Source organism: Numenius arquata, chromosome 10, assembly GCF_964106895.1.
Source record: "Numenius arquata chromosome 10, bNumArq3.hap1.1, whole genome shotgun sequence".
In the NCBI taxonomy this organism is placed as follows: Eukaryota; Metazoa; Chordata; class Aves; order Charadriiformes; family Scolopacidae; genus Numenius; species Numenius arquata.
In genome coordinates, this window is record NC_133585.1 from 46,736,436 (window position 1) to 46,761,593 (window position 25,158).

At 41.9% G+C, this 25,158-nt stretch overlaps 1 protein-coding gene across 2 annotated transcripts in view; it reads left to right on the top strand.

Moving 5' to 3' along the window:
* Positions 1-25,158, top strand: part of CRACD (capping protein inhibiting regulator of actin dynamics) — a 57,093-nt gene that overhangs the window by 13,418 nt on the left and 18,517 nt on the right. Inside the window, exons 2-3 of one of the 2 annotated variants that reach the window (XM_074154250.1) lie at positions 1,442-1,610; positions 17,272-17,407. In XM_074154250.1, the coding sequence (XP_074010351.1) occupies positions 1,442-1,610; positions 17,272-17,407 (305 nt within the window). Of the gene's footprint in view, positions 1-1,431; positions 1,611-17,271; positions 17,408-25,158 lie in introns of both variants that reach the window. The other variant, XM_074154251.1, reaches the window with a different exon arrangement.

Consider the following 25,158-nt stretch of genomic DNA (forward strand, 5'->3'; position numbering starts at 1 on the left):
CTGGAAGTATCCAGATGGCAATGTGCTTGGACGCATTTTCTCTCTCTAAATACCTTGTAATTATGCCTCCAGCAACTACCAAGGGGTGATACACAGCTGTGGCTTTGCCATACACAGGTATAGCAGATCGGCGTGCAAAACCTCATGTGGGATTGAAGAGTACTGTTGCGCTACAGAAGATTTTTCATATTTCCTGGTCAAATGTTCCTACAGGGGCCTTCTGTGTACTTTGCAACCAAAGTACTGCTTTCTGCAGAGCAGCAGCTCATAGGGAAGAGCAGAGCGAGCTGAGGCAGTGCGTATGCACCCAGCCTGGGAGAAAAGCACATACAAGGATTTAAATAGCTTATGAAAATATTTGTCACCAGCACAACATGATGCTTCTCAAACCGGATTATGATAGGAGGCTAAAATGATGTTTTGGTTTTGATTTTTTAAACTAGTTTGTTTTAAGTAGATTCAATGCAAAATTAAGTAGCGGCAGAAAAGAAATGAAGCTCTTTGCCAGTTATGATGTGTTAGAAATTCTTTGGTGCATCCCAGCCCAGAGAAATTAACCTCTTCTCAGAAATGATTAACAAGAAGCTGTTGGTACTTCTTTTTAATAGATGTGGGGAAAGCAGTTTGAAGCTGCATTTATTTTCTTCAGTCTTTGGTGAAAACAAAAGTTACTTATTTTTTTCTGGCTAACTTTTTAATTTCTTGTTCCTGTCTTCGTGTCTGTTTTGCCTTTTTGCCGTGCTTTTTTTGGTGCAGCTTTTAAAATTTAAGTGTCTCAAGGAAGAAATGCTTGGTCAAATCCTGCCCTCAGTTACTTGGGGAAAAAAAGAAAGTCAGAAAAATATATTGACTTTGTTGATATAAAGGTGGACATTTATTGAAGTCACCCACCAGCAAACCAACAGAACTTTATCCTGTTCTTTTTGTTCATTTGCAAATTGACTTGTCTGGTTATGAGGCTATGTGAGTAAAATAGAGCAGGTTATTTTTTAATCGCTTTTAATTCAAGGCAGTGGATTCTACGCCTGCCTAAGAGGGGTGATCAAAGCAGTGCTTGTCTTTTGGTGAAAAGGTCAAATCAAAAGTGTAGTGTAAAGCCTAAAAATGAGCCTCAAATAATAAATGATAAATAAATTCCAGCTCTACGAAATTATCCTTTCTCTTCATCCAAATGTTGGGCTGCACTGACACCTCCAAGCAGGTCCTTAAGCCCAAGAGCAGGTGTTTTAAGGCTCTTATGTTGGGTTTCTCAATAGGAGGCGTCCACGGTAGAGCTGCAGCCCTGCATTTGCATTGCGAGCGCCGGGCTGCTTGGGGCTGGTGACTTGCTCTTTGACCTCATTCTTCCTTTGAACCCGGTGCCGCGGTGCCTGCTCGCCAGCCCCGCCGGGCCACCGCGTCCGTCCCTCAGCCCTCCGCCTCTCCCTCTTGTAATCCACAGACAAGAAAAAAGCAGGCAAGTTCCAGCCTTTCAAGAAGCTCTTCGGCAAGAGGAAGAAAAGAGAGCCGGCGTCAGAGGGCGAGGAAGCCAAACTGAAGCCCAGCCACTCCTTCGGCAACGTCTGCAACGGCACCTTCTCCTCCGATGAAGAGCCCAACGGTGGTCTGAGGTAAGGTCGCACGGGCCTGCTGCCAGCCAGCAGAGGAGCCCCTGCGAGTGCAAGGCTTGTTCTCCCTGCTTTTAATGGAATTAAATTTATATTCTGCCTCTGGCTGGGTGGTAGCGAGTTGTATGCTGTTTTTTTACGGAGCTTCTGCATCCCTGTCCCTCCTCTGAACGTGACACCCGCTGCTGTAGACCCCGAGGTCTCGCTTCTTGCATTCATTACCCACTGGGTAGATGTGCCGGTGTGTGAAAAAGAAATCGCAGGGTGAAGCCGGAATGGATTTGAATCTGGCTCTGTGATTTAACAGAACTCTGTGGTGAACACCTGAGCAGAGGTATTAATGGCATCCCTGTTTTTAGAACTGGGGAAAGGGAAACCTGAACTGGCTGCTCCAGATCTCTTACTGCATGCTTTTCTCTGCAAAGTGGTATCTCTGGGTCGGGACAGACACATCCTCTTTCAGTCTATCCCGTACAGGTTTTGCATTGTAATTGGGGTCAACAAAGAGGCTGCCTTTATCCTGATCCGATTTGAATGTAGAGTAGAAGAAGGAAGAGAGGGGAGAGAGGGACCTGGAAATCAGATCATACTCCAGTGCCAAGAGAGGATGACAGAAGGACTGGGCGAGAATTTGCTGTAGAAATGACGGGGAAAGAAACTGCACAGTTAACTAGTCAGCAGTCTCTAACTAGGAACAGAACAGGAAAAAAAAAAAAAAAAGGGTAAAATAAAACAACCAAAAAACAACAACAAAACCCCACCCCAACAACAACAAAAAAAACCAACACCAGATGCACAAACTAATTGGGTCGGTAATACTTATTTCACTTTCCAACTGAAAGGCTCAGGTTAGTTGACTCCCTGTCAAAGCCTGCTTCTTTGGCAAAAAAGGAACTGTTTGCACTGGGGAGTGTGAGCATTTGAGAGTAACAAAAAATCTGAGAGGATAAAAAAGATGGAAAAAATATGTATCAGAAACATCACCCTGCACAGTATTTTCATTGGTGCAAAATCATAGCTGTGAAAATGTGACTGACTTAAACCAATTTTTTTTTAAGCTTCTGTGTTTTTTGTTCCATTCTGTGAAATTCTGTAAGTTCTAGGTTTCCTCTTTGTTTTCTGCAATGCAATCTTGTACACCTCTTTTGCCTCTCCCAGCTTTTTGGAAAATCAAGACTGAGCATAGCCACACTGTAGATGGAGACGTGCCTGACTGCTGTGGCGTTGCATTGCCTGTGCGCATGATACCGAGTGACTGTAGGGAATTACGGTACCTTTTGCCTCAAGAGCAAGCTAGTGAACAAGAGCAAAACAAAGGGCATCATCTCACTATCAGAGATTTCCCATTCAGCGTAACTGAAAAGTCAATGCTGCGCCCAGAAGCAAACAGTGATTTGGGAACTTGTCCAGTTCCTCAAGAGTGAAGTGAAGGTGTGGCAGACCCTTGTGAGACTGTTAAATGCTTGCATTTTTTAATGCAATAATTCTTTTAATTAATAAAGGCATTAAACGTAAGTCTCTAGTGGAATAAATCAGACTGCACAATTTAAATTACAGGGGATTAGCAACTGTGAAGGATCCCACGACTCCTCTCAAGTGGAATGTTTCCTTCTGCTCCTGTGATTCACGAGAGGTGCTTCTGGCTTGGCCTGCTAGAAATACTCAGTCAGAACTCTGTTTTCCCTGTCAGGCTTCATGGTGCAAATGTGGGTAGCATTTGATAATAATTTTCAGTTTTCAGGTGGCCTTTGCCCCATTACTCATCCCACAACAAGCAGAGACGTTCAGTGAAGTGCGTTAGATGGCTTTAGAGAGCTCAGTTTTGCCACCCCTTTCCGTTTTCAGCAGTGTGGCTTCCATCCTCTACATTTTTTTGCCTTTAATATGGTTTCAAATGTTTATGAATTGAATGCAGACATAAGCTACCTAAGCAAAATAATTTAAAGAGCTGTTTACAAGTTGTCTAACGGTAAATACATTACCATACCTTCCATTATTCCTAGGGCAAATATAAATAACTAGTGGTATATTTATATAACCAAAATCCTGAGTAGTTTTACAAGACCATCTGCTTCAAACTCTTTAAGAATGTACAGCGACCATATATATATATATATATATACACAGAAGCTTAATAAAAGTTCTGATTTTGCAACAAAAGTCCGGGGAGGCTCCCATTCCCTTAATAGAGCTATATTTCTTCAGCAACCTGTAACATACACTAATTTGTCATCTGCGGACGTTTCATGTGGACTTTTTGTTTTGAGGAGGGAGAAATTATTATTTTGAAAAGATATTAAGGAAGGAAGCCACTTCAGGAAGGTAGAGACAGGAAAATAAATGAGCATAAGCTAAATAAGAGATCTGTGCTGCTTCCAAGACCTAAGCTAGTGTTTCACCGAGTGCTGTATTGGCTTACAAGCCTGCTCAGAGCTAACGCCTGAATCTCTGATGGAGTCTGCGCCGACCGGGTGATGCAGATGTACCAGGAGCAATTTAGATAATCTGCATACAGTGTAGATTGACTGGCTGAGTCGGGAGCAGCCTGAGACATCTGCCTGTCCATCCTTTCTTACAGCTACTTCCTGGACTCCTCAGATGCAAATAACTTGCTTGGTATCCTGATGTATGCACGCTTGGTATCCTGATGAATAATAACCTATTTATTCATCCATGTTGTTTTGCAATTCCCAGCTGGGAGGTTTGCTTCTGCAATTTGTCTTGCCCTGCCTTGTGAAAGACTGGAACTCCTTTTCCCACTTTTATATTGCCCTTCTCGAGTTTACAAAGTTAAAGCTGTATTTTGTTAACTTTCTGTCCTAACCATATGAGCTGGGAGATAGAAGTGATTATTACAAGTTAAATTGCGTTTGTGGAGCTTCACTAAAGTCTCCAGAAGCTTCTGTTCTGAAGCTATGGTGGGGCATTTTATAAGATTTTGTGTTTGTCTTATTTGTCACAGTTGACACTAAGCAAGCCTTGTGAGGACGTACCTGAAAGGGCACCTGTGTGGTGCCCTACCAAAAGTTTGTCATTCTGGGTTGACGTGCAGAGGCAGCAAGGCATTATATTTTTCTTATAGAAGATATAGTAGGTGCCTTTACTTGGGCTAAATGTAATATTTCAAAGGACCTGGAAGTAGACCTGTCAGGCCTTTAATACTCGAGTGTGACAACACTCTTATTCTTCCAGGGAAAAGTCTCTCAGCAAACTTCAGTCTCTTGAATGGGCCTGTCTGGGAAATGGAACCCCTTTATTTGTAAATCCCCATCAAGTTCCGCATAATCCTTGTAAAACTGATCTCAGGTCACCTACATAATGCCACCCTCATTAGGAAGAAATGACCTGAAGATCTTAGCTTTCCCTATATACTGAGGAATACTGCATGTGAAGAAGAAAAGTGAGAGATTTCCTGTCTCGTCACCAACTTTGCCCACTATTTGCTGAACCTTCACCAGCACGAATTGCTATTGGGACTGGACCATGGGTCACCCAGCTCTTTGCCTAGTGGAGCTGTGCTAAACCGGTTACTACTCAGCTAATGAATGCAGCTTCTTTTCTGCTTGTGGGCACCACACGCATAAGCAGTGTGACTTCTCCAAATGTGTTAATTCTTCGAAAATGCCTCATTTTGGCAAGCAAAGTTGGTATTTGCTATTCAAGCTGTACCCTTGTTGCACTTGATCAGATAATTCAGAGAGACGGTATAATTGCATTGTGTCACTTCCACGATTGTAGAAGCCAAAAGCATTCCCTTGCAAATATGAAGGCTGCTTTCTGACGAGTTTAACAGCAGAACTTCAAAATTATCCCTCCTTGACAATGGTCCTGACATCTTGCCAGGGAACTTCAATTCTAGAAATGTAAACTGGGCACATGCAGAGCTGAAGGAAAAACTTTCAGTCCTTTTTGTAATATTTGCTCAGCGCCTGCACTCAAAGACAGGCTTCACGTGGATTTAAGGCAGGCATTTTGCACAGTCCTCATCACTAGGCTATACAGATAAGCAAAATAAGCAATAAACTGTTTATGGACCAAAGCTGGGGCAAGGAGCATGGTGTGTTCCCAAGATGCATCAGGAGTTTTATTGCTCGTGATGGGAAGTTGCCCAGGGGGGAGGCCCCAGGGTGGCAAACAGGGACACAGCGCCAAAGACGCAGCACAAGTCAGGTCACGCATCTGTGGAGCTGCAGGTTGTGTGAGCGGCAGTCTCCTGCGAAGAGCAGAAGCCTCCTGAATTTCTCCGGGCAGTCCACCTGCCAACGCCAAGAGGGAATCTTTCAATTTGAAAAGAGCAGAAGGACTGGGGAGAGGAAAAAGAATGCATTTCGTTGTCGTCTTAAGAGACCTTTATTTAATAATTCGCTGAAGGTAATTTTTGTCAGAGGTTGGGTGGGTTGGGCTGTTTCACTGGTGGTTTGCACCTGAGTCCAAATGCCACAGACGGTCTGAAGGTGGAAAGGAGACGGTGGTTTCATTCCAGCCACCAGCTTTTATAGTGCAAATTTGGATTCTCTCTGCTAAAGAGAGGCCAGAGACAGCGGTGGAAAGAATGTCAGTGATGAACGGATGGGTATTTCATGAGATGGGGCACTTGCAAGAAATATTTTTTGGTAGATACTTGGCCACTAGTGGCCGTTGTCAAAGTATTTTTTAGAGCAGAAATAATATGATCAAGATTTGATCAGTCAGTTGAGTTGTGATATCGGCAATGCGTTCCAGACAGCTGCTGTTGTTTATCTAAAAAGTATCTTATCTGTGAAGTATAAATTTTAATTTCACATCAATTTTGAATTCTGTGCCTGAATGGCCGCAAAGGGCACAAGCATGCATTTTCAGGCAGAAAAAGAATAGGAAGCAGAGCTATCAACATGGCTAAATCCCAATCTCTTTAATGGATTGAAATTTGGGAAAGAAGCCTATAGAAGGTGGTAACAAATAATGAATCGCAGAGGGATGTAAAGATGTGGAGGAGACATTTATGAATTCTTTACTGACAGGAGGAAGACTAAGTGAAGAGTTGATCCTCTGTAAGCTAATGATGGCAACAGGTAATGCCAAGAAAGCCAGTGTTTCAGTCCCTTTTTAACTCCATACAAAAAAGGGGAAAGAAAAAAAAAAAAAGCAGCACTAGGTGTACTTTCAACATTACGTCTGTTTTTAGCCTGTGCGAACTTTGTTACTGTGAATGCAATTTATATTGGGGTTTGTGCATACACAGATAGCAGGAACATCACAGCTTTGGGAGAATATATACAACAAATAAAATTCAGATTCTTCTGGAAGGTGCAGATTGGGACCTGTATTCTTGTGCTTGTTTCCACAGGAGTTAGAGATAGGAGGGGCTTGTTCAGTGCTCAGCCACCCTTTCTGTGATTGTTCCCAGCTGAGCATTTACCTCAGAAAACAAAATTATTCATCTGATTTTGCTAAACGGTGCACTCAACTTGGGAATTTCTGCAGGTATTTGTGGTCTTCTACTCCTCCAATAACATAATATTATATAAGTCAGGTCTAGGAGGTGATACAGTTTATTCACTATTATCCATCTCTTGCATCTCCATTTTAGTTTCTGAATATTTAATTTTCATTTTGCATTTCATGTGCATGAGAACAACTCATCTGCGTCAAATGTGGCCTTGGTTACTAACTGCTGATCAATGGCATTCACTCCCGTCGTCATAGAGACTGGCCTGAAAAATGAATGTAATTATATTTTCCTCATCTCTCAAGTGACTCTTTTATTATTGCTCAGGTAATTACCTGACATGTACCTTGAAAGAATATGTGGTGATTGATTAAGTAAGGCAAAAAAAAATAGCGATCAGGAGAAACTGCTTGGTCTCTTTCTTTCTGGGCTTTGTGTGGCCTCTTCAGCAATCCCAGCCCCTGCTCTGGTGGCACGTTCACCTTACAGCTCAGACTTCCACATCGTCTCAATGGGTAATGCACTTCACATGAAGAGTGCCTCCCATGTAACTCGGGTGGGAATAGTGGGAGTAGAAAAGATGAGCATAACATCTTTACTTAGTATTCTTGTACCACCTGTAAACACCAAATTTGGTGCCGATGACAGTCAGCAGTAGGACACGAAGATTCACATTCCTTCTCCGGGCCACCTCAGGCATTTCACTAAAGGCTTGATCCCAAGGTATAGTCTGGTTTTGGTATCTCATTTAGATGGACTCCTATGAAGCAGACATATCAAAGTAGTTGTTGGCATACAATCTGTCCCAAAATTTCCAAAAGCAGCTCATGATATTTTCAAATCCTCATAAAATGAGGTCTTGCTTTTGCCTCCAACTCAAACTTGTAAGCCTAATGGATAAGCTTTTAGTGTCTGTGTATTGTGTTTTCTGCATGACTATTAGAGCTCATCTCATGAAAATGATTCACCGCCAGTTCAGCTGTTCAGTTTCTAAATTTGAGAGTGGGGAGGAAGGAAACCCAACAACCTATAAATGATAACTTGCAAGAATCCGCTTTGTTAAAATAGGAAGGATAAGAAAACTTTATTTGATGTATTGGTTTATTAGCCAGTAGTATACCTATACATTCATAAATCCCTATGAATTGAAGGTGCTGGCTAAGCATTAAAACAAACAGACCTAGAGAATCACAGGCTTTTGTGTTTTGGGGAATGTCCTGATTCCTTCTTGGACAATTTCTGCCGCTACCACAAGATATCTTCCCTCTGCCACATCCAATTTTCATATACTGGGAATTTTTTTTCTTTTGCTTATCAGCCTGATTTCTGCAATTGGCTTTTGTCAGTCTCCTAATTTCCCTTGTAATTGCCTCATTTTGAGTGCCTCCCTGACTCCAGGGGGAGCGCCTTGGTGCAGTGGTGCTTGCTGTCCACCTTCTCCTCGAGACTTCGTCTCAGAAGCCCTCTGATTTCAGTATCTCTTCAAGCCCAAGCGGAGCAAAGAAACACATGGTCATTGTAAGGCTTTTAGAAACAGAGCATGCCTCTATATTCCTCACTTGTGTCAGCCGACATGGATCCACATCGAACAAGTTTCTTATTTCTGGGTTATGGGGTGTATTGTGGGAACAAAGGGGTGTTCCAGGACGGGGAAGGTTGTGGCAAAGGCAGATTTGCTCTCTCCAGTTCTTCATTTGCATGGATCCTTTTGCAGGATTCATTACAGGTGTTGGTGAAATTAGAGTTGTTTCACCTTTTCTGTACTTTACGTTGCAGCTGGGCAGCACAGGATAGGAGCCACAACCACCACACAAGTGGCCATTTCTGACATGTACCGGGTGGCATGTGGTCAGGGCAGAGGAGTGGGGAAAGCCTTCCTGAAATGGTCCTGGGCGTCTTGCCAGAACATAAGACTAACATCATGCTCAGCGTTTTTTGTTGACCTTACCCTTTCTTGACAGCTCAGCTCTTGCCTTCCTCCCTCCTCTCACCAACTGGCTTAAGTCTTTGTGCTCCAGAAGCTTTGTTCTGGAGTATGTGAGCTAGGACTTTTCACTGGTTGTTGCTGCTTTATCACTTACTAGAAATTTGCACTAAATGACATCATATTGCCATTTATTTTTTTTCAGCTGCTACTTGAGCGCAAAGATGCCTCATTATGTACGTTGTAGTTTGGATACGATCCTGAGAACTCTTCTCTTTCTCTCTGCAGCAGCCATCAACATTTTATACTAGGTCCCACTCTGTCTCCTTTTTTTTCTTATATTTTATCCTCAACCCTGGTCACGATTAGCTTCATTTTCACCTTAGTAATCCCAGAACTTTTTTTTAGCTTTGACCTTCACTGCTTCCATCACAAATGTTGTCTTGTTTTAGTCTCCCAGAAATGTTAGGCTGCCCTGCTGTTCACTTGTCCTCCTCTCCTTTGCCTCCCTTTCAGATGTTTTCATTGCATTCTCCCTCCTAATCATCATATACTTTATTTCCTTGCAGATTCTGCATGGCAACTGCCTTTTCTGTGGCTGGTAAGGTCTAGGGCTGGGCTCCTGAACCAAGCAGAGTTGTCACCTGTAGTATAATGTGCTGTCTTATTGCCTCTTCCTTTCCTTCCTTATGAGCTGAATGCAGTCGCTATATAGCACGTATTCCTGCCAAGGCTAACTTAGACTTTTCCCTTCCTTTTCTCTACGTTTTGCCATATTTTAGAGCAAATTTTGCATAAACATATGCTGCTGTTTGATAGAATAGTGTCACACGCAATGGAATGCCAGGTCATGTGTGAAAGTTGGACCACTTAGAGCCCTGTTCCTTCCACTAGTCTGCATATTTCTATGACAACTGGTGACTTGTCCACAATCCTCAAGCTGTGTTAGGGATTCACTTGCAGAATTATTGGAGAACTTACAGAATTACATCACCAGAATGAAGCCCGCCTTTGCTCTGTATAATGAGACTTTGTGAGGTTGGAGGAGTTGGTGAATAATTACATATACTTCACGTGTCAAGAACTATCTAGTCCCACCCCACTACCTTTTTGTCAGAAAGCAGCAAGGGCAGGGCTGCTCCCTCAGGGAAGATGAGTGGGGCATCAAGGGGTATCCCACAGCAGGGTAGGTGTCTCGTCACCCGAGGTCAGGTCCCACAGTATCTAAGAGAGGCAGACAGGACAGATGCTGGGATGGTGGCCAGATCCACCCGGGGGCACAGATAAGGCAATATCTGGATGATAAGGCAGGTCTGAAGCTGAGTCGTGAAGCCAGTTTGTAGGTCAGATCCATTGATCACCCCGCAGGTCCACAGTGAGAAGGCAGGGCCAAGGGCAAGACGGGAAATCAGTCTGCAAATGGAGGTATGGATCAAGGGGCTTCATGGCCAGACACAGTTGTGGCTGAGTTGGAGACCAGCACTCTTCCAGCAATGCTCAGGTAGGAACTAAAGTTTCAAGCATGATCTTAAATGGAGCTCCTGCCCCATGTGTGTGGGGTCCCAGGGCGGGGGGGCTGGTCAGGGACATTAAAGCTTATTAGTGCTCTCAGAGCCCTGACACCTCCCGTGATTAGTTTTTATGCCCTTAGTGATCATTATTTTAGTTAGATTATTAGCTTTGTATAAGATAATGTTGCATGATGTCTTTTGAATGAGCAGGGCTACTAACACAGAGGCTGCAGAACAGGTCATTGGCATCAGTGGGACTCTGGTGGGTCATAACTACGGGGCTGTGCAGCTTTCCCAGAGACGGTGCCCTCAGATTTGGCACTTCCTGAAGGGCCATATGGATACATCTTCAGATTGAGCACACAAATGATTCCTAAATTTACTTTATGAAAAAGAATCCTTCAGCTTCCCTGCTGAAAAAAATCTCCGTTTTGCCTGTTCAGCTTGTAAGGACCATGTTTACGGGTTCGTTAACGCAGTGAAGCAACGTGCTGTCTGAGCACAGTTATAACTCAGAGTTATGTTGCAACATGGGCAATATTCCCCATCCAGGCTTGAGTTAGAACCAAAACTCGCATTCCAGAATAACAGATGAAAGAGAGGACGCTAAAAATACAGCTGAGAATTACAATCCATTTTCCTCTATTACAGTATTAATGCATCTCTGGAATGACTAGAAAATGCAATTTATGTTTTTCATCTCCAGCTGCCCTGGGGACATTCATGGGAGATGCAAAGGGCTGGAATCAGATTTCTTTTTTAAAACAACACATTAGGTAAAGGCATCCTATCACTGCACTTGTCATTTCCCTGGGGCAGTATTCTGGGAGGTGGCTCTCAGATGTCTTTGAAGGGATTATACTAAGGGTCGATACCTGGCTACAACAAATATGTTCTTGTTTTGCATGCTTTGTGATTTTTTTTTAGTATTAAAAATGGCTGTATGTTAAAGAGGTGGCTGTGTTCTCTAATAATTACAGAATTGTTTTTTAGTGGAAATCTAGAAGAGTGAAAGTCATAAGACTGGGGTTTTTTTGGAGTTGGTCTCTAAAACATCAAAGAACAGAACAGCTCATTCTTTCCCTTTATTTTCCAATTTCTATTTCTAACTCTTTAATATCAGAGTGGGAGGAACATCTATGACACACCGAAGAGGCAATTGGTGGTGAGAGCTTTCTGTACTACACTAAATGCACTGATAGGGGATTATGCAAGAGCTGGGAGCTCAACGTTCCCTGCTGACAAAAATTCCACTTTTTAAGGACCCCACATTCGTCTTTGAGAGGAAAAGTAGCTCTGGAGGAAAATGGGGTCTGAAACATAATAGCCACCAGTACCGAGGTAAACTTAGCCTTGTATTCTGTGCAGGGTTACCCCTGATGTATTTTGCTCTACTCAAGGGTGCAGTCCCACGGCAGAATGAGCTGATCAAAGTCCAGACTGCAGTTGTCTGACCCTTTCCAGCAGCTCTCTGGCCATGCACCTGGCATGAATGCTTGTGCCAGTGTTTGCTCAGCCAAACCTGGAAGTTGTGTGGGCTTTGGGGGTTGTTTTGGGGTGGGGTTTTTTTTGGAGTTAGTTATTCAGCCAGAATAGCTCTCTGAATTCTCTCATGTGAACCACGAGCACCAAGCAGGCACAGAAGAGGTGATGGGAACACGTGGAGAGAGGATAAAGGGAGAAAGGCTGATACTTCACCCAGTCCTGACCTGGAGTAGCTAGAAGATTGCATCCTAAGCAGGTACAGATGCATAGCTATGGGTGGCTGGTGAGGATCCAAAGAGAAATCCCTCTCAGTTGGCTGGTCTTCATGGGAGAGGAGAAAGACTTCTCTTGTAGGCTCAGGGTGATCCCATTCTGCTGTGAGGGATTTGTGTCACATTTCCTAGTTTCTTAGCGCACACACAGACAACTCAGTCAGAGTGAGTAATGGGAAGAGGGTTTACCGCACAGATGTTTTTGCAAGCCAAATTCATGCATGGAAACATTACGTCGATGATACTTCCAATACCTATGTAATCTGTTTTACCTATGGTTTTCTGGGATTCTTCTTGAAGTCTGAAATACAGCAGGTGGTGCTCTCCCTTTCCAGGGGAATGAATTTACAAGCATTTAGTTAAACAAAGAGTCTGAGAAACATAAATTTTGCACAGAAGAAAGCTATTTAGGGAAGAGATGTATTTGATGCAACCCTTTTTACAGCTAAATACAGTTAAACTGTGGTTAGGAGTCCACGAACAAGATGTGCTGTGGTCCTTGTACTCCATGTTTTGCTCTATTCCCCACCCATTTGACACTGCTGGCCTCATTATCTGTAAAAAACCTGTGGGATGGTTGGCTTTGCTGTACTTTTATGCTCTTGGGGTACCCTCAAGATAAAGATGTGTCCTGGTGCACCCTTTTTGTGCCAAAGCCCATGTATCTCAAAAAATGTAGTTCTTGAGAATTTCATCCTAATAACAAAGGTGAAAAGTATGTTCTTAGTTTTGCTGAGAAACAGGGTATCCCTAGCTATCTTCAGGAATTTGAAGAGGGACACAGGTGTGCCAAAAAACCTTCTAGGAACATATGGAATTTAACTTTGCTTCCACTATGAGAAAATTCATTTTGAAAATTTGTGTATTGGAACTGAAACTGGAACATGATACTTGGGTTGCAACACATCTTCAGAGAGCATCTTTAAGGACTTGCTAAAAGTGCTTTGTATTTTGGTATAGCACATCCATAATTCATTTAATTCAGTCAGGTTTCTGGGAAGTGAGTCAGATGATGATTCAATTATTTTCGGCACAAACAGCCTCTGAAGTGTCATCGTCGGTATTGTCAACAGAAGTGCTCATAAACTGATGGCACTGTTTTCCCACATCTCTTGGAAGTGATATGGAGGTTTGAAACTTTAATGCCTTCAACTGTGGCTAGAACTGTAGCCCAGGTCTCTGACACACCATGAATCTATCAAAAGCCGTTCCTGGTGTCACCATGCCTTTTAGTTCAGCAGTGGGCTTTCTGAAGCACAGCTGACTGTAGATGTGGATTGTGAGGATGTTATTGTACAAAGGCTGCTGAGAAAATCTTCAGAGATGGGAATGGTGGCAGCAGTGAAGGAAGCTCAATTATTCATACTGTATTATGACTTAAAAGAAATTCAGTCTTTCTGAAAGTAGAACATGGAGGGGAATGAAAAAAAGGGATGGAAAAAGGATCTCTGTGATATGATCTGTCAAACTCACAGCTGGGAGGATTTGAAAGGATTGTAGGCTCCAAGTGAGTGAAATAAGAGACCTTTCAGAAAGTTCAAGTAGCCTGGAAACCACCTTAAATGCTATTTAAACTTGCCTGTAAAAGAAACTAGGTTACTACAATGTGTGAATGTTTTTTCCAGTGTACTTTAGCCTACATAGACATTTAAGCAAACTTCTTAAAGCATTTTTACTAGTTATTGGACATGTGCCTAGCAAAAGTGCTCAGTCACCCAGTTCTGAAATATCCAGCGTATCTGCAAAGCATTTTGAGGGGATACCCTAAGAAAGGTCTTGGGTTAATTCGTTGTGGGGTTTCTTGTGAATGTTTCATGTGTTCTGACAATTTGGACCATGTTTGTTTTGGTGGCAGGTTAATAAGAAACCAAGAAATGGACGAAAGCTTTCAAATATGTTTGGCCTCAGCTCTATGAAACAAAAATGTATGATGCCATGAATGAGGAGGTGCCTAAACTGAAAGCAGCTGCTGTGTGGGAGAATGTCGGTGAGAGATGCTTAGCGTGGTCCTAACCTGCCGTCGGGACCATTGTGGGCACTTGTCAAAGATCGGGCTGGACTTTCAGTGCTGACGGCACTTCTGATTGCAGGTCACATGAAGCTCCCAAGCTGTTTCACATGACCCAGTGTCCCAAAGCAAGCTTTAAATTACATTTTAACAAGTCTGATCACACTAGCCATGAACCCAAACCTGCACATAGGCAAAAGCTGGTGGGCTGTGCATCTCAAACAGTCAGGAGATTCATTGGGGTAGTTCATAGGCAGGAGGTGACACTAGATCACTAAAGGTGTGCTCAGCTCTGTGGCAGGATGGGGAAGATCTTCATCATCAGGCCAGAGCCCCCTTGCTGCTGGTCAGCTGAAGTTTTGGGGTCTGAACTGCTAGTAAACCCTGTTCAGTTCAAAAGCTGCAGGTTGCATGTTTCTGACTTAAATATATTTAACAGACTCATTAGCAAGGTCAAGAACGACTTGCGGACAAGTCACTGAACTCTTTGGTGCCTACTAATTAGTCGTAAGAAACAGTGGGGGTAAACATGAGCTGTCTAATTTTAAGTATGAGAACGCCAACCCACTGGGCAGTGGAAGGGGAGGGAGGTGTCACACAGATGGTGAGCAGCCGTGAGACAAAGCCACGAGCACCCGAGCCACAGCACTGCCGGAAAAAATCTTTGAGAGGGGACACTCTCTGGAGCACAATATGACCTGGATTATATATCCTCAGCAGATCTCTCGGCCCAAAGGTAAATAGTAAACTATAAATTCCCACTGGCCTTGCCTTCTGCACCTGCAGCAGCTTTTTCACGTATTGAAGGAGGGGTTGGCATGGCCTCAATCATCACATTTTGCATGTTCCCCTCAGTTTCGGTAGTGAATACAGACGTTTCCCCCCCCCCACCTTGTGGAATGCAGCGCTGGAGCTTTCAGTTCAAACAGACCTGCATGGCTGTGTGGAAAAGCCAGCTCTCACCCAGCTTCGTGTCAAACCACTCATTTTGCAAGCCAGCCCTGCTAGGAATTTGTCTCCATTTAGGGGGCATTTCTCAAACTGCTGTTCATGGGCTGATTTCTGGATGGCCAAGGAAGGTAGGTACATCCCAGTTTTACCACAGCTTGGTGCAGAGGCTGAGTCACGGCAATTGAGTACAGAAACATTTTTAGAAAAGGGTTTAAAAATAAACTTTTATGGTTTCTCTAATAAAAGGTTTCTAAAAGAAGGTGTGTTACCTTTAGCAGCCAAAGGCAATCAAGTTGTGTTTTTTACTTTAAAAAAAAAAAAAAAACTAAAATAGAATATAGCATCAGTTAAATGTTTCAGCCTCTTTGATGGCTGAAAGTGCTATGAAATATTGACCAGCTCTTTGCTTAATTGTGTGTTGGTTTGTTTCAAATGAAGCGTGTTGTTCAAATATTAATTTTGGGTAAAAAATAGTTTTTCAGTTAATCTGTGCTTGCATGGAGGATTAAATGATATAGGGAGCTCTGTGTGTTCTCCCCAAAAGCTTGGATGATTTATTTTGTGAGTGCAAATGTATTTTAAATATAAACTGGAGAGAGTAAGACATTCTGGGCAGGGTTTTTTTCTAATTTTTCCCGTTTACTTGTAAGAAATTTTGTTATAAAAGTCAATAATAGCCTATCATTTAATCAGTTATAAAAGGTTAATGTAACCCTATATAACATCCTTTTTTGGTAATAAAAGATTAAAATTTTTAATTAAATAGATTATTTCCATACCCCAGGAAAAAAATTATATAAAAATGTAATAAATACATTCCAAACATTGTTTTTTTCAAAGCATGAATAGAAATATTTTGAGCACTTACTAAACAGCACCTTTTAAGAGGGAGAACAATATTATATATTGATTTTCTTAAATATGTGAGGCTTTAACTTTTCTTGTTTTTCTTATCCCTCCTTCTGGAAGTTAATTTTGCTGAAGTATTTATTTATAATGTTTTTATCACACATAGAAAGTTGTGTTAGTTAGATTGGTATAAAAAGTATCTGTTTTTTTTTCTCCAGATCGTTTGTTTATTGAAGCTGTAAATGTGTTCCATAGAGTTGCCAATAAGTTATTAAAAGGAGACCTCTTAGTTCAATTGGCTTCTGCTGTGGCTTTTGTCATATTTGTATTTTTCTGGCTTTCCACTTACCAGAAAATATTCTAGGCGAGACAAAACATAATTTTCAAACTCGACATTTTCCCCCAGAATGCCCCCCCAAGCCCCAAAGTACCAAACCACAAACTTTTCTTTTTAATTCTCAGGTTTTTTGATGAGCCTTTAAAATCTGTAGTAAACTAAACCATTTTTTTTTTTTTTTGTTTAATCCCTTTGCCGGTGGATTACAGAGCAGCCATACAACTAGGTCCTTCGTGATGCACTCTCCTCTTTGGCATCGGTACCCAGTTTAACAGTAACACACGGGCAACTCTCGCCGTTTGCTGCTAATCAAACTCACACGGGATGGTGTAATAAGCTTCGTATCAGTTCAGGGGGTTGAACATAACATTTTATTGTCGGTGTGATCACGCTCGTGGTGAGCTAAGCTATTGGCTAAACGAGGCAGCTCTTTAGAAGAAGGATACGGGAGTGTATCACCTCTTTTTTTGTGTGTTATAGTGGTACCTTTGCTCAGAACCTGCTGCCTTTCTTTGGGGCCTTGGCCTGACTAAGCACGATTGCAGGCTTTCTTCAATATACAGTCTGTTAATGTATGCATCATCATCATCATCATCTGCCCTGTATCCTAAAAGTAACATTTAGATTTGAGTCTTCTAAGGAAAATCGATTGAACTTCTCAACTTGCCTCTTAAAAACACCCAGCTCTATGTTCTTCTGAGGAAGAAAACTGTGAAGAAATAACGTGTTAATCTTTTGATAAAAGAGAATGTTTGGATACCTCTCTTCTGAGAATGTTCAAAGCACGTAGAAGTCAAGGGGGAAGGAAAATCTATACAGCAGAGCAACTATGATATGAAAGGTCACTCTTATAAATTAATTGTTGTGCTTATTTCTTTTTAACTGTTTTTTTTCCACAGGTCTTCCCATTATTCTATGGGCAGTCGAGCTTTTTCCCATGACAGTATTTTTATACCTGATGGGAGAACAGAGAGCGAACAGGCCGTCCAAGCAATGTCACAGGAGAACGTTTTAGGAAAAGTCAAAACTCTTCAGGTAAGAAATTGTAGGTCGGGAAAAAATATTTAAAGTGTGGTAGAAGATGATCTCCAGAATGTGTTAAATGTGGATAAAGGCGAGTTGCTTTTTCAATAGCTTCAGGGGAGTTTCTCAGCCATGTAAGTTGTCTGGGCAAAAACCCATGTAAATAATTCAGATAATCTGCAGAAGGTCTAGGTTTTGGTCTTGAAAGGTAGGGCAGTGATGCTGCAAGCAAATCTGCAGAAATGTCTGGAACTCATTTGAATTGAACTCATGGTTTTGGCGTGTCCTGATCTTTATGCCTGAGACCTGCAGATGTGGTGCTGAGTGAAAAAATGAGGGTGGTGCTGGTGGCAGGGAATGGCATGCAAAGTGAGACTTCTTTGCAAAGCTGGTTTAATTATCCTTTTATACATATTACTTTTTTTTTTTCCTCCTCCTTTTTTTCCCTGTCATTTCAACGGTTCTCATGAAAGGTGGATGTGTTTATCTCTGCAATGCAAACAGCACATAACTAACAACACATTTGGGTATTTACTTCCAAAGAGCTTTACATGACCTCTTTTCCCTTCCGGAACTCTGTCCCATTAGGGTTCTAACTAATTTTTTGCTTTACTTCCTGAACATCTGTAAGATTCCCAGCTCTATGACTATCTAGGCTCTGAGAGAGCTGTCCTTCAGAAGCACATTTCAGTTTATCGCTCAGGATGCTGACATGTCCTGTCAAAATGCTGATAAATTTTTAATGCTGTGTACGCGCCGTTACCCTGTAGCTGACTAGTAAAACAGCGTCGATTTCTTTTACCTCCAAAGTCTGCCCGGGGTGCTTCTTTTCTGGTGAGTGGGAGATCATGCGTGGTAGACAGATCTGACCTTCAGGATGAAATTGTTCCTTCTCCCTGCCTGGGTACTGTCAGTAGAGCACCTGCAGAGCCTTGGCTCTGCTGACTGTGGATGAACTTTGGAGTCGAAACCACACTAAGACAGTTCCAATTTCTCTGTGCTGTTTTTTCAGCTTAAATTTCCCTGGGTCAGGTAGATTCAATGCATGCCACTTTCCAGGCTAGAAACCATTGTATTTTAAATGACTGCTGACTCTGGGAAAAGACATGAGGTTAGTTGGACTTGTCTTGCAGAATGCTTGAGTGTCCTTTGGATACAAAGCCCACTGGCTTCTGTTGGATCTGTTGTCTTGGCTTCAGTGCATTCGCTTTCACTTTGTAGGAGTGGCTTCTCACATTTCCAAACTCACCTTAAAATTCCCAATGGAAATTATTGCCTTCACTAAACTCAGAGGCATGATAAAAAGTACAGTTACTGTAGTTGCTAGCAACCATCGTCACTAAGCAAATGGTAACTCAAGAAAATTAAAGCAAGAATAGTCACTCTTGAAAGCCACAGAATAAATAGCCAATGATACGCTCTTGCTCGTGTGAACTTTGCATGAGCCTTTTTTAGGGGGTGCTTACTTGCATGTACTTTAAGGGGGAATGTTATTTCAGTTGCTTGATGTCAAAAGTATGCTTAAATTTTTATTTAAAACTGCAGAACAGCAGTTCGTTTTTTAACGTATAGCTGCAACTCAGCCTGTAACATCTCCAGTGTCGTTTTCCCACTCTGGTGATAATGGAGATATCCAGAGAACCCATTCAATCAGAAAGCAAATGCATAATAGAATGTAAATGACACTTCTGACTCGTTAGGTATTTACACAGGAAGTTATACATTCATCCAAATGTCCATGGATTTTTTTCATAGCTCCATGAAAAGGCTCCTTATAACAAGCCCAGGGGGCACCTCTTGTATCTGCAAAACCTGCTGCCCAGCACATAACTGTCCCCATTTCCCTATCCATGAGTTCCACAACTGTTCCTCAAGTTTTAGGACAAGATCATACCAGAATCCCATTGCACATTTTTAGGTTGGCCTTAGAGTCAAGTCCCAGGTCTGACCAGTTATTTTAACCATCATACCTGTCTGAAGGTTTTATGCACTCCATACCCCATCCTTTTTTTTTTCTGCTGTACAATTCTGAAAGGAGACTGTTTGCTGCGTGATTTTGCAGTCACAGAAAACACTGGCACTCACTCTCCAGTTATCAGAAGCTTGCATCTACTTTGAAGTCCCTTTCTGCAAGCTCACTCCCACTGGGAATGTCTGTGCTTCTTCAAGTGGTGGAGCAAGAGGAGACAGTCATCTCTTCTGAAGAGCGTTCCACTCCTTGAAACCAATTCTGCGGCCAGCTCCTGGTAAAGTCATTGCTACGTGATGAACATTACTGTGGTTTTGCCCGGGCTTGCACGTCAGGGTGGAAGCACAACCTTTCCAGTTTCCCTTTGCCTGGCAGGATGCTCCTCAGTAAAGAGGTATTGCCAGGATTCAGTGCCCTGTGCTGGCTCTGAGCTCGCTGTATTCCAAACAGAATACAAAGCTCTACAGATTTTAACTGTTTCCAGGATTTTTTTGGGACATGGTACAGTGAACACTCCTGGAAAACTTTTGTTGGAAGAGGCACTGTGCTCACCTGATAGCGCGGTGAGAAGGGTTTTGATGGTGAGAAGGGTTTTGAAACCAGAATGGAAATGCAAGCCATTTAATACTGATGGTGCTGCATCTCATTCCGCTGACCGCTGAAGCGCTTCCCCCTTCCCACCTTGCATTTCTGGCAACTTTGGAGTGTAGATGAAGCCACAAAAAACTGTTGTGTCATGGTGCAAAACTGGGCAGCTGCCCAGCGTGTGCACCCGTTCAGCTTCTTACTGTAGGAATTCTCTCTCCCTCCGATGATGAGCGCGAGGTAAATTAGTTCTTTCTGGAATAGCTCTCATTTCTTTTTATTGATTTTCAGATTGGCAGCATTCATCTTATCAGGCTTTCTATAAAAGGATTTGGTCATGTTCAAAGGTTTTAGCATGTGCTGGTAGTCAGGCTGAGAAAAGCCTGACTTCTTGTTAACCTCCCGTAGCCTCCGTGTATCCTGAAGTTGTTGTGTGTTGGCTCAGGCCGTCGGCTGTTGTAAAAGGAGTCTTTTCCTTGTCCTTTGGATCTGCTGAGATTTATCATTACCTAGTTTTTAAGACCCAGTGTAAAAAGCCAGCCTGAACCTGTTCGCACACAGAGATGGTACCCAGGCACTGGTGCTCTTAATGTGGAACTCATTTAAGCTTGGGATCTGGTGCTTTACTTTTCAGACAGGACTGTGAATGAGACCCGAGGAATGGTTAAAATCTAAACCCAGCAGTGTGTCAGAGCAAACCTAAAAGAAACTCTGGGAGATTGTTTTTCCATCCTTCCCTTTCATAAGTTAGTGTCGTGGGTATTTTTTCTCACATCAGTGTGCTACTTCCACTTGCTCGCTTTTGGAATTGTGACTCTTCTTCCTTCTCCTGGTATTTGCCAGGAGCGGTCAGCAAATGAACAGAAGACAGGTTTTGTTTCAGACCCACAAAAACTGCAGCATGTAAAATAGAAACTTGTTTTGAGCATTAGTATATTGATGCATCTAAGCCATTATCACCTTTTTGCTGTGACAAATCCCTGTTGTGGCACTGCTGCTACCTCTGGAGGCAGGAGGACAGCTTGTGCTCCACCTCTTGGCTTCACTGAAGGTATTTCAGGTCATCTGGCATCTGTGGGGCTGTGGCAGTTGGCTGCAAGAAGTATTAAAGGTTGACTGTGACATTTAGGAACTACTGGGCTTAATCTTTTCTGTTTCATGCGGCCACGTGGTTTAAAACAAACCCTCTGCTCTGTAAATTTATAAAACACTCATTTATTACACAAATATTAATTATGATAAAACATGCTTTGGCAATCCAGACTTCTTGGTCAAATTTTAAAGGTCCACTTTTTAAATTCACGTTTCCCTGGTTTTGTAATGATGAATGTCCCCCATCATTTTCTTCCTGTCAGTCCTAATGACTGTTTAGTTTTGGATCTCTTTTCTTTTAGTCATTAGGATATCTTAGCTAATGATCAAGCCGGTGCTTCTGCTACTGTGCTTTGCACATCTGTATTCTACCAGCCATTCCCATTGTTGTTTCTGTCTGATATTGCCCAGATCTCAACAAGGCTATGAAGTTGCTTGCTAAACATCAAAGCTACTATCTTTTAACTTGGTGCTCTGCATTTTATAGAATTGGCAGTGAATTTTCACTGTGGGATTGCCCAGCTTTGTATTTCTTACAATCCATTTCTTTGTTGCCAGTATTTTTTAGTGCCACTGCAGCCTAGTTGTTTTCTTCACATTTAACAATTGTTTTCACTTTATAAACTGAATTTATTTTTTTTTCTTAATCATTCTAGCAGTTCTGGGGCAGATCCTTTTTTTCCTATGATCATATTAAGTAAACATCTTCAGGCTTCTCCAGAAAGTCTTGCTTTTAACATGTGAGCATCTGTAAGTGGCCCATTGCCACCATAGACCGAAAACTTCATTTGCATCTGGATTTTCTGAAAATCCATATCCCTAGAGATCCATATACAGGTTGCTTCTTCACCATTCTTCTATTTTGGACTCTCCCAAAATCTGTCTCATAGTGTAATGCCCCAAACCACATGCTATTCCAGCAGTGGAGAGTGGAATAGTTCCCTCCCTGCATCTTATACCCAAAACACCTGTGATGATAGTTATTTTCCTCCTTTTCAGTAGGTTTACATGTTAATTTAATGTCTAGTTTACTTTCTAAAGCCTCCAGCTATACCAATATAACTTCTCACACAATGCTTTCCAGTTTATTTTCTCTCTTTGATTAAAAAACCCCATAATTGCTTATGTGGAGTGTTTTGCTTGTTTGGATAAAGAAGTGGACTCATTTCTAAGAAAGAAAAATTAAGCAAACTCTCCTCTCAGCCCAGAAAAAAAGTGATAAGAGAGAGAATGTGATAGAGTTGCACGAAAACATGAGTGGAATTGAGAAAACACATAGAGGACAATTATTCAGTCTTTCACAGCGTGAGAACACATGAGCATCAGTTGAAACTAGTAACGCTTTCAAACCAAAATACCTATTTCTTTATGCATAGTTGGACTGTAGAACTCATCCTCATACAGCACTGTTATTTGTGAAATATTTATAAAAGTCCAAAGAACATTGAAACAAATTCATAAAAGAAAACTTCCCAACTGGCTGTTGATTCCTGAAGTCCTCAGATGCCACAAATCATTGGAGCATTTATAAGGAAAATCTCAGTACGGGCTCGCCCAAGGCATTTGAGTTGTGGGTCACGGTGAGAGACTGTACAGGACCAAGTGGAATTTCAAAGTGTGGCTCTTCTTCGGGCAAGTATTATTGTCATTATTTTACAATTATATATAACTAGAAAACATAATTTCATTTATTTATATATCTGGGCATTGCAAACAGACATGAAAAATAGGTATTTGAGTTGAAGGCAAAATATGACCAGCATTTCTTGTAAGACTTGTTTGAATGGAATCAGCTGAAATAGTACTCCCTGTTTTAATGATTTTTAACTGAACAGAGCAAGCAGCTCAGCAGATCCGGTTTTGGATTCACTCCAGGCAGGGAGCCACAAGAATGATGTGTTTCCAGGGGGCTGAATCCAACACGCATGCGAGCAGGCATGTACGCAGAAGAGGAGCCAAATTGAAGTGAAAGAGGAGATGTACAGCCCGATCCGGGCTCTCTGCCGCTTAATATGGAAAGTTTGTTCTGTGGCATTTCCTATACAAACACAAAGAGCGCTTTGAAAGTCGAAGCTTTTTAATTTGCTGCAGGTGCCAACCAGTGCAGAGCAATTTAACTTAGGAGTTTTATTTCTGATGTTATTAATGGCAAACTGGTGTAAAGATGTCAGTTAAATAGATCACTTTTTAGCAAACTATTTTGCATGAAGTGGACCTGTGTCCTGATCGAGTTACTTTGGAAGATTTTTTAAATTGGATGAGTGCAAACTTTTAATTTTTTTTTTCTTTCCCTAAATTCCCAGTATTTCTTTGCCTTTATTAGATGCGCAGCCCTGCCCCTCACCTCACACTGAATGGCAGCAGAGGCCACCCTAGTTGGGTGGGAATAGGCAAACTCTCACGCACCTCTTGAATTTCATAGGAAAAAAATCAGGGATGAGGTAAACTTGGTCTTTTGCACAGCCCGGTGACCCTGTTCGGAACATCTCCTGTGTCTGTGGTCCCTCCAGCCGCTGTTTCCTGGTATAATTGTCATAGGTGGTAGCCGCGCTGTTTTGGTGCTGAGGATGGTTTGTAAGTCCTGTGGGAAATACCTGTCCACTGGCTGCAAACGGAGGGACTGGGAAAGCCCATTGGAGTTGATAAGGCTGGAAGTGGAAGGTGCAGGCAGGAAAAATTCATCTCTGTCTTTCTCCTTCTAGCCGACAGCTAGATTTCAGAGCAGGACGGTGACTTCTGGCTGCTAAATAACGATTCTTCTTGCACAAAACCAAAAGAGACCGGGTTCATTTAACTGAGGCCAATATGCATCTACGGAGATTTCCAAAAGGGTATTTAAACCCCCTCTGCACGGCTGTGCAAAGGCAGAAGAACAAAATGTCACGCCTGCAACTTCTAATGACCAGAGCTGCAAATAATACTCCTCAGGCAGCCATCATCCACATGCTGCCAGCACAGGGAATTCCCAAGTACAGAGGATTTATAGTTTTGTGTTCAGAAATTTATGTCTAAGTGAAACTTTTGAGAAATTTAAAGCAGGTGCTCCTTTTCAGGGAATTTGGCCTCTTCTCAATAGCCTTGCAGCTTAAATTGATGTATCTCTCCATCTCTGGGTTGGACTCCGTGTGTTCTTCCAAGTAAAAGTTGTGGGTTTTTTCTTCTCTTTCAGGGATGATGCATTTTTAGGCTTTTTATGATTGACCAGGTACAGAATGTATCTGTATGAATTTTTTTGAGAGAGGATAATTGCATTGTAGTTACAGTATAAGCACATTTTTAAAAAGAAAAAGGAGCGGGTTTTACATTGCTCTTTGAAAGCAGTAAGAATAAATTTGCTCAGCGGTAACAATAAGGTATTTGAGATTTTGACATTTGGTATTCAGCATCGGCTTTGGAGATTAGAATGCACTGAAAGAAGTTGGCCAATGGAAAACTACTAGTGGTGCTCATTTAAGCTAAATTTGTTTTAAAAATGTTTAAAAATTAAATAAATAAGGAATGTGAGTGATACAAGAGTTTCTTCTTCAATATTCAAATTAAGTTATGCAAGTCTGAGCAAATAAGCTTTTAAAACTTTGAAGTAATATAAAAAACCCCACCTGTATACAGTCCATAAATATTGAGGATACTCTATATCCTGCAAATATCAGGAAAATAAGATTTTAAAATTTTATATACACAAATACACATTTTTACAGCAGAGCCCTCAAGCATCCTTGATGACAATTAAAAAGGCCATTCTTTTTAAAGCACAACAGCTCCGTCACCACACAACTCCCACCATGCATTGTACACAATAGATCAGGAACTCGATCAAAAGATCAAGAGAATAACACACCATCCCTTCCTCCAAAACGCATTGCAGGTAATATGTACACGTGGGCATGCTCTTACCATGGGACAGATGCCCAAATACTTAGTTTCTCGGGTGGTTGCTCGGGTAATGCTGACAGTTCCAGTTTTCTGCCTGGGCGAACTATTTGTCTAGGAATATGGTTTCTGTAAGAAGAAAGGAGCAGCCTCAAGTTAGAAAACACGTTATCAAATTAAGAAGCTATTCTGAAGTAATTTTCTACGCTAGCACCAGGGGATCTGCAGGAATACAGCAGAATCACCT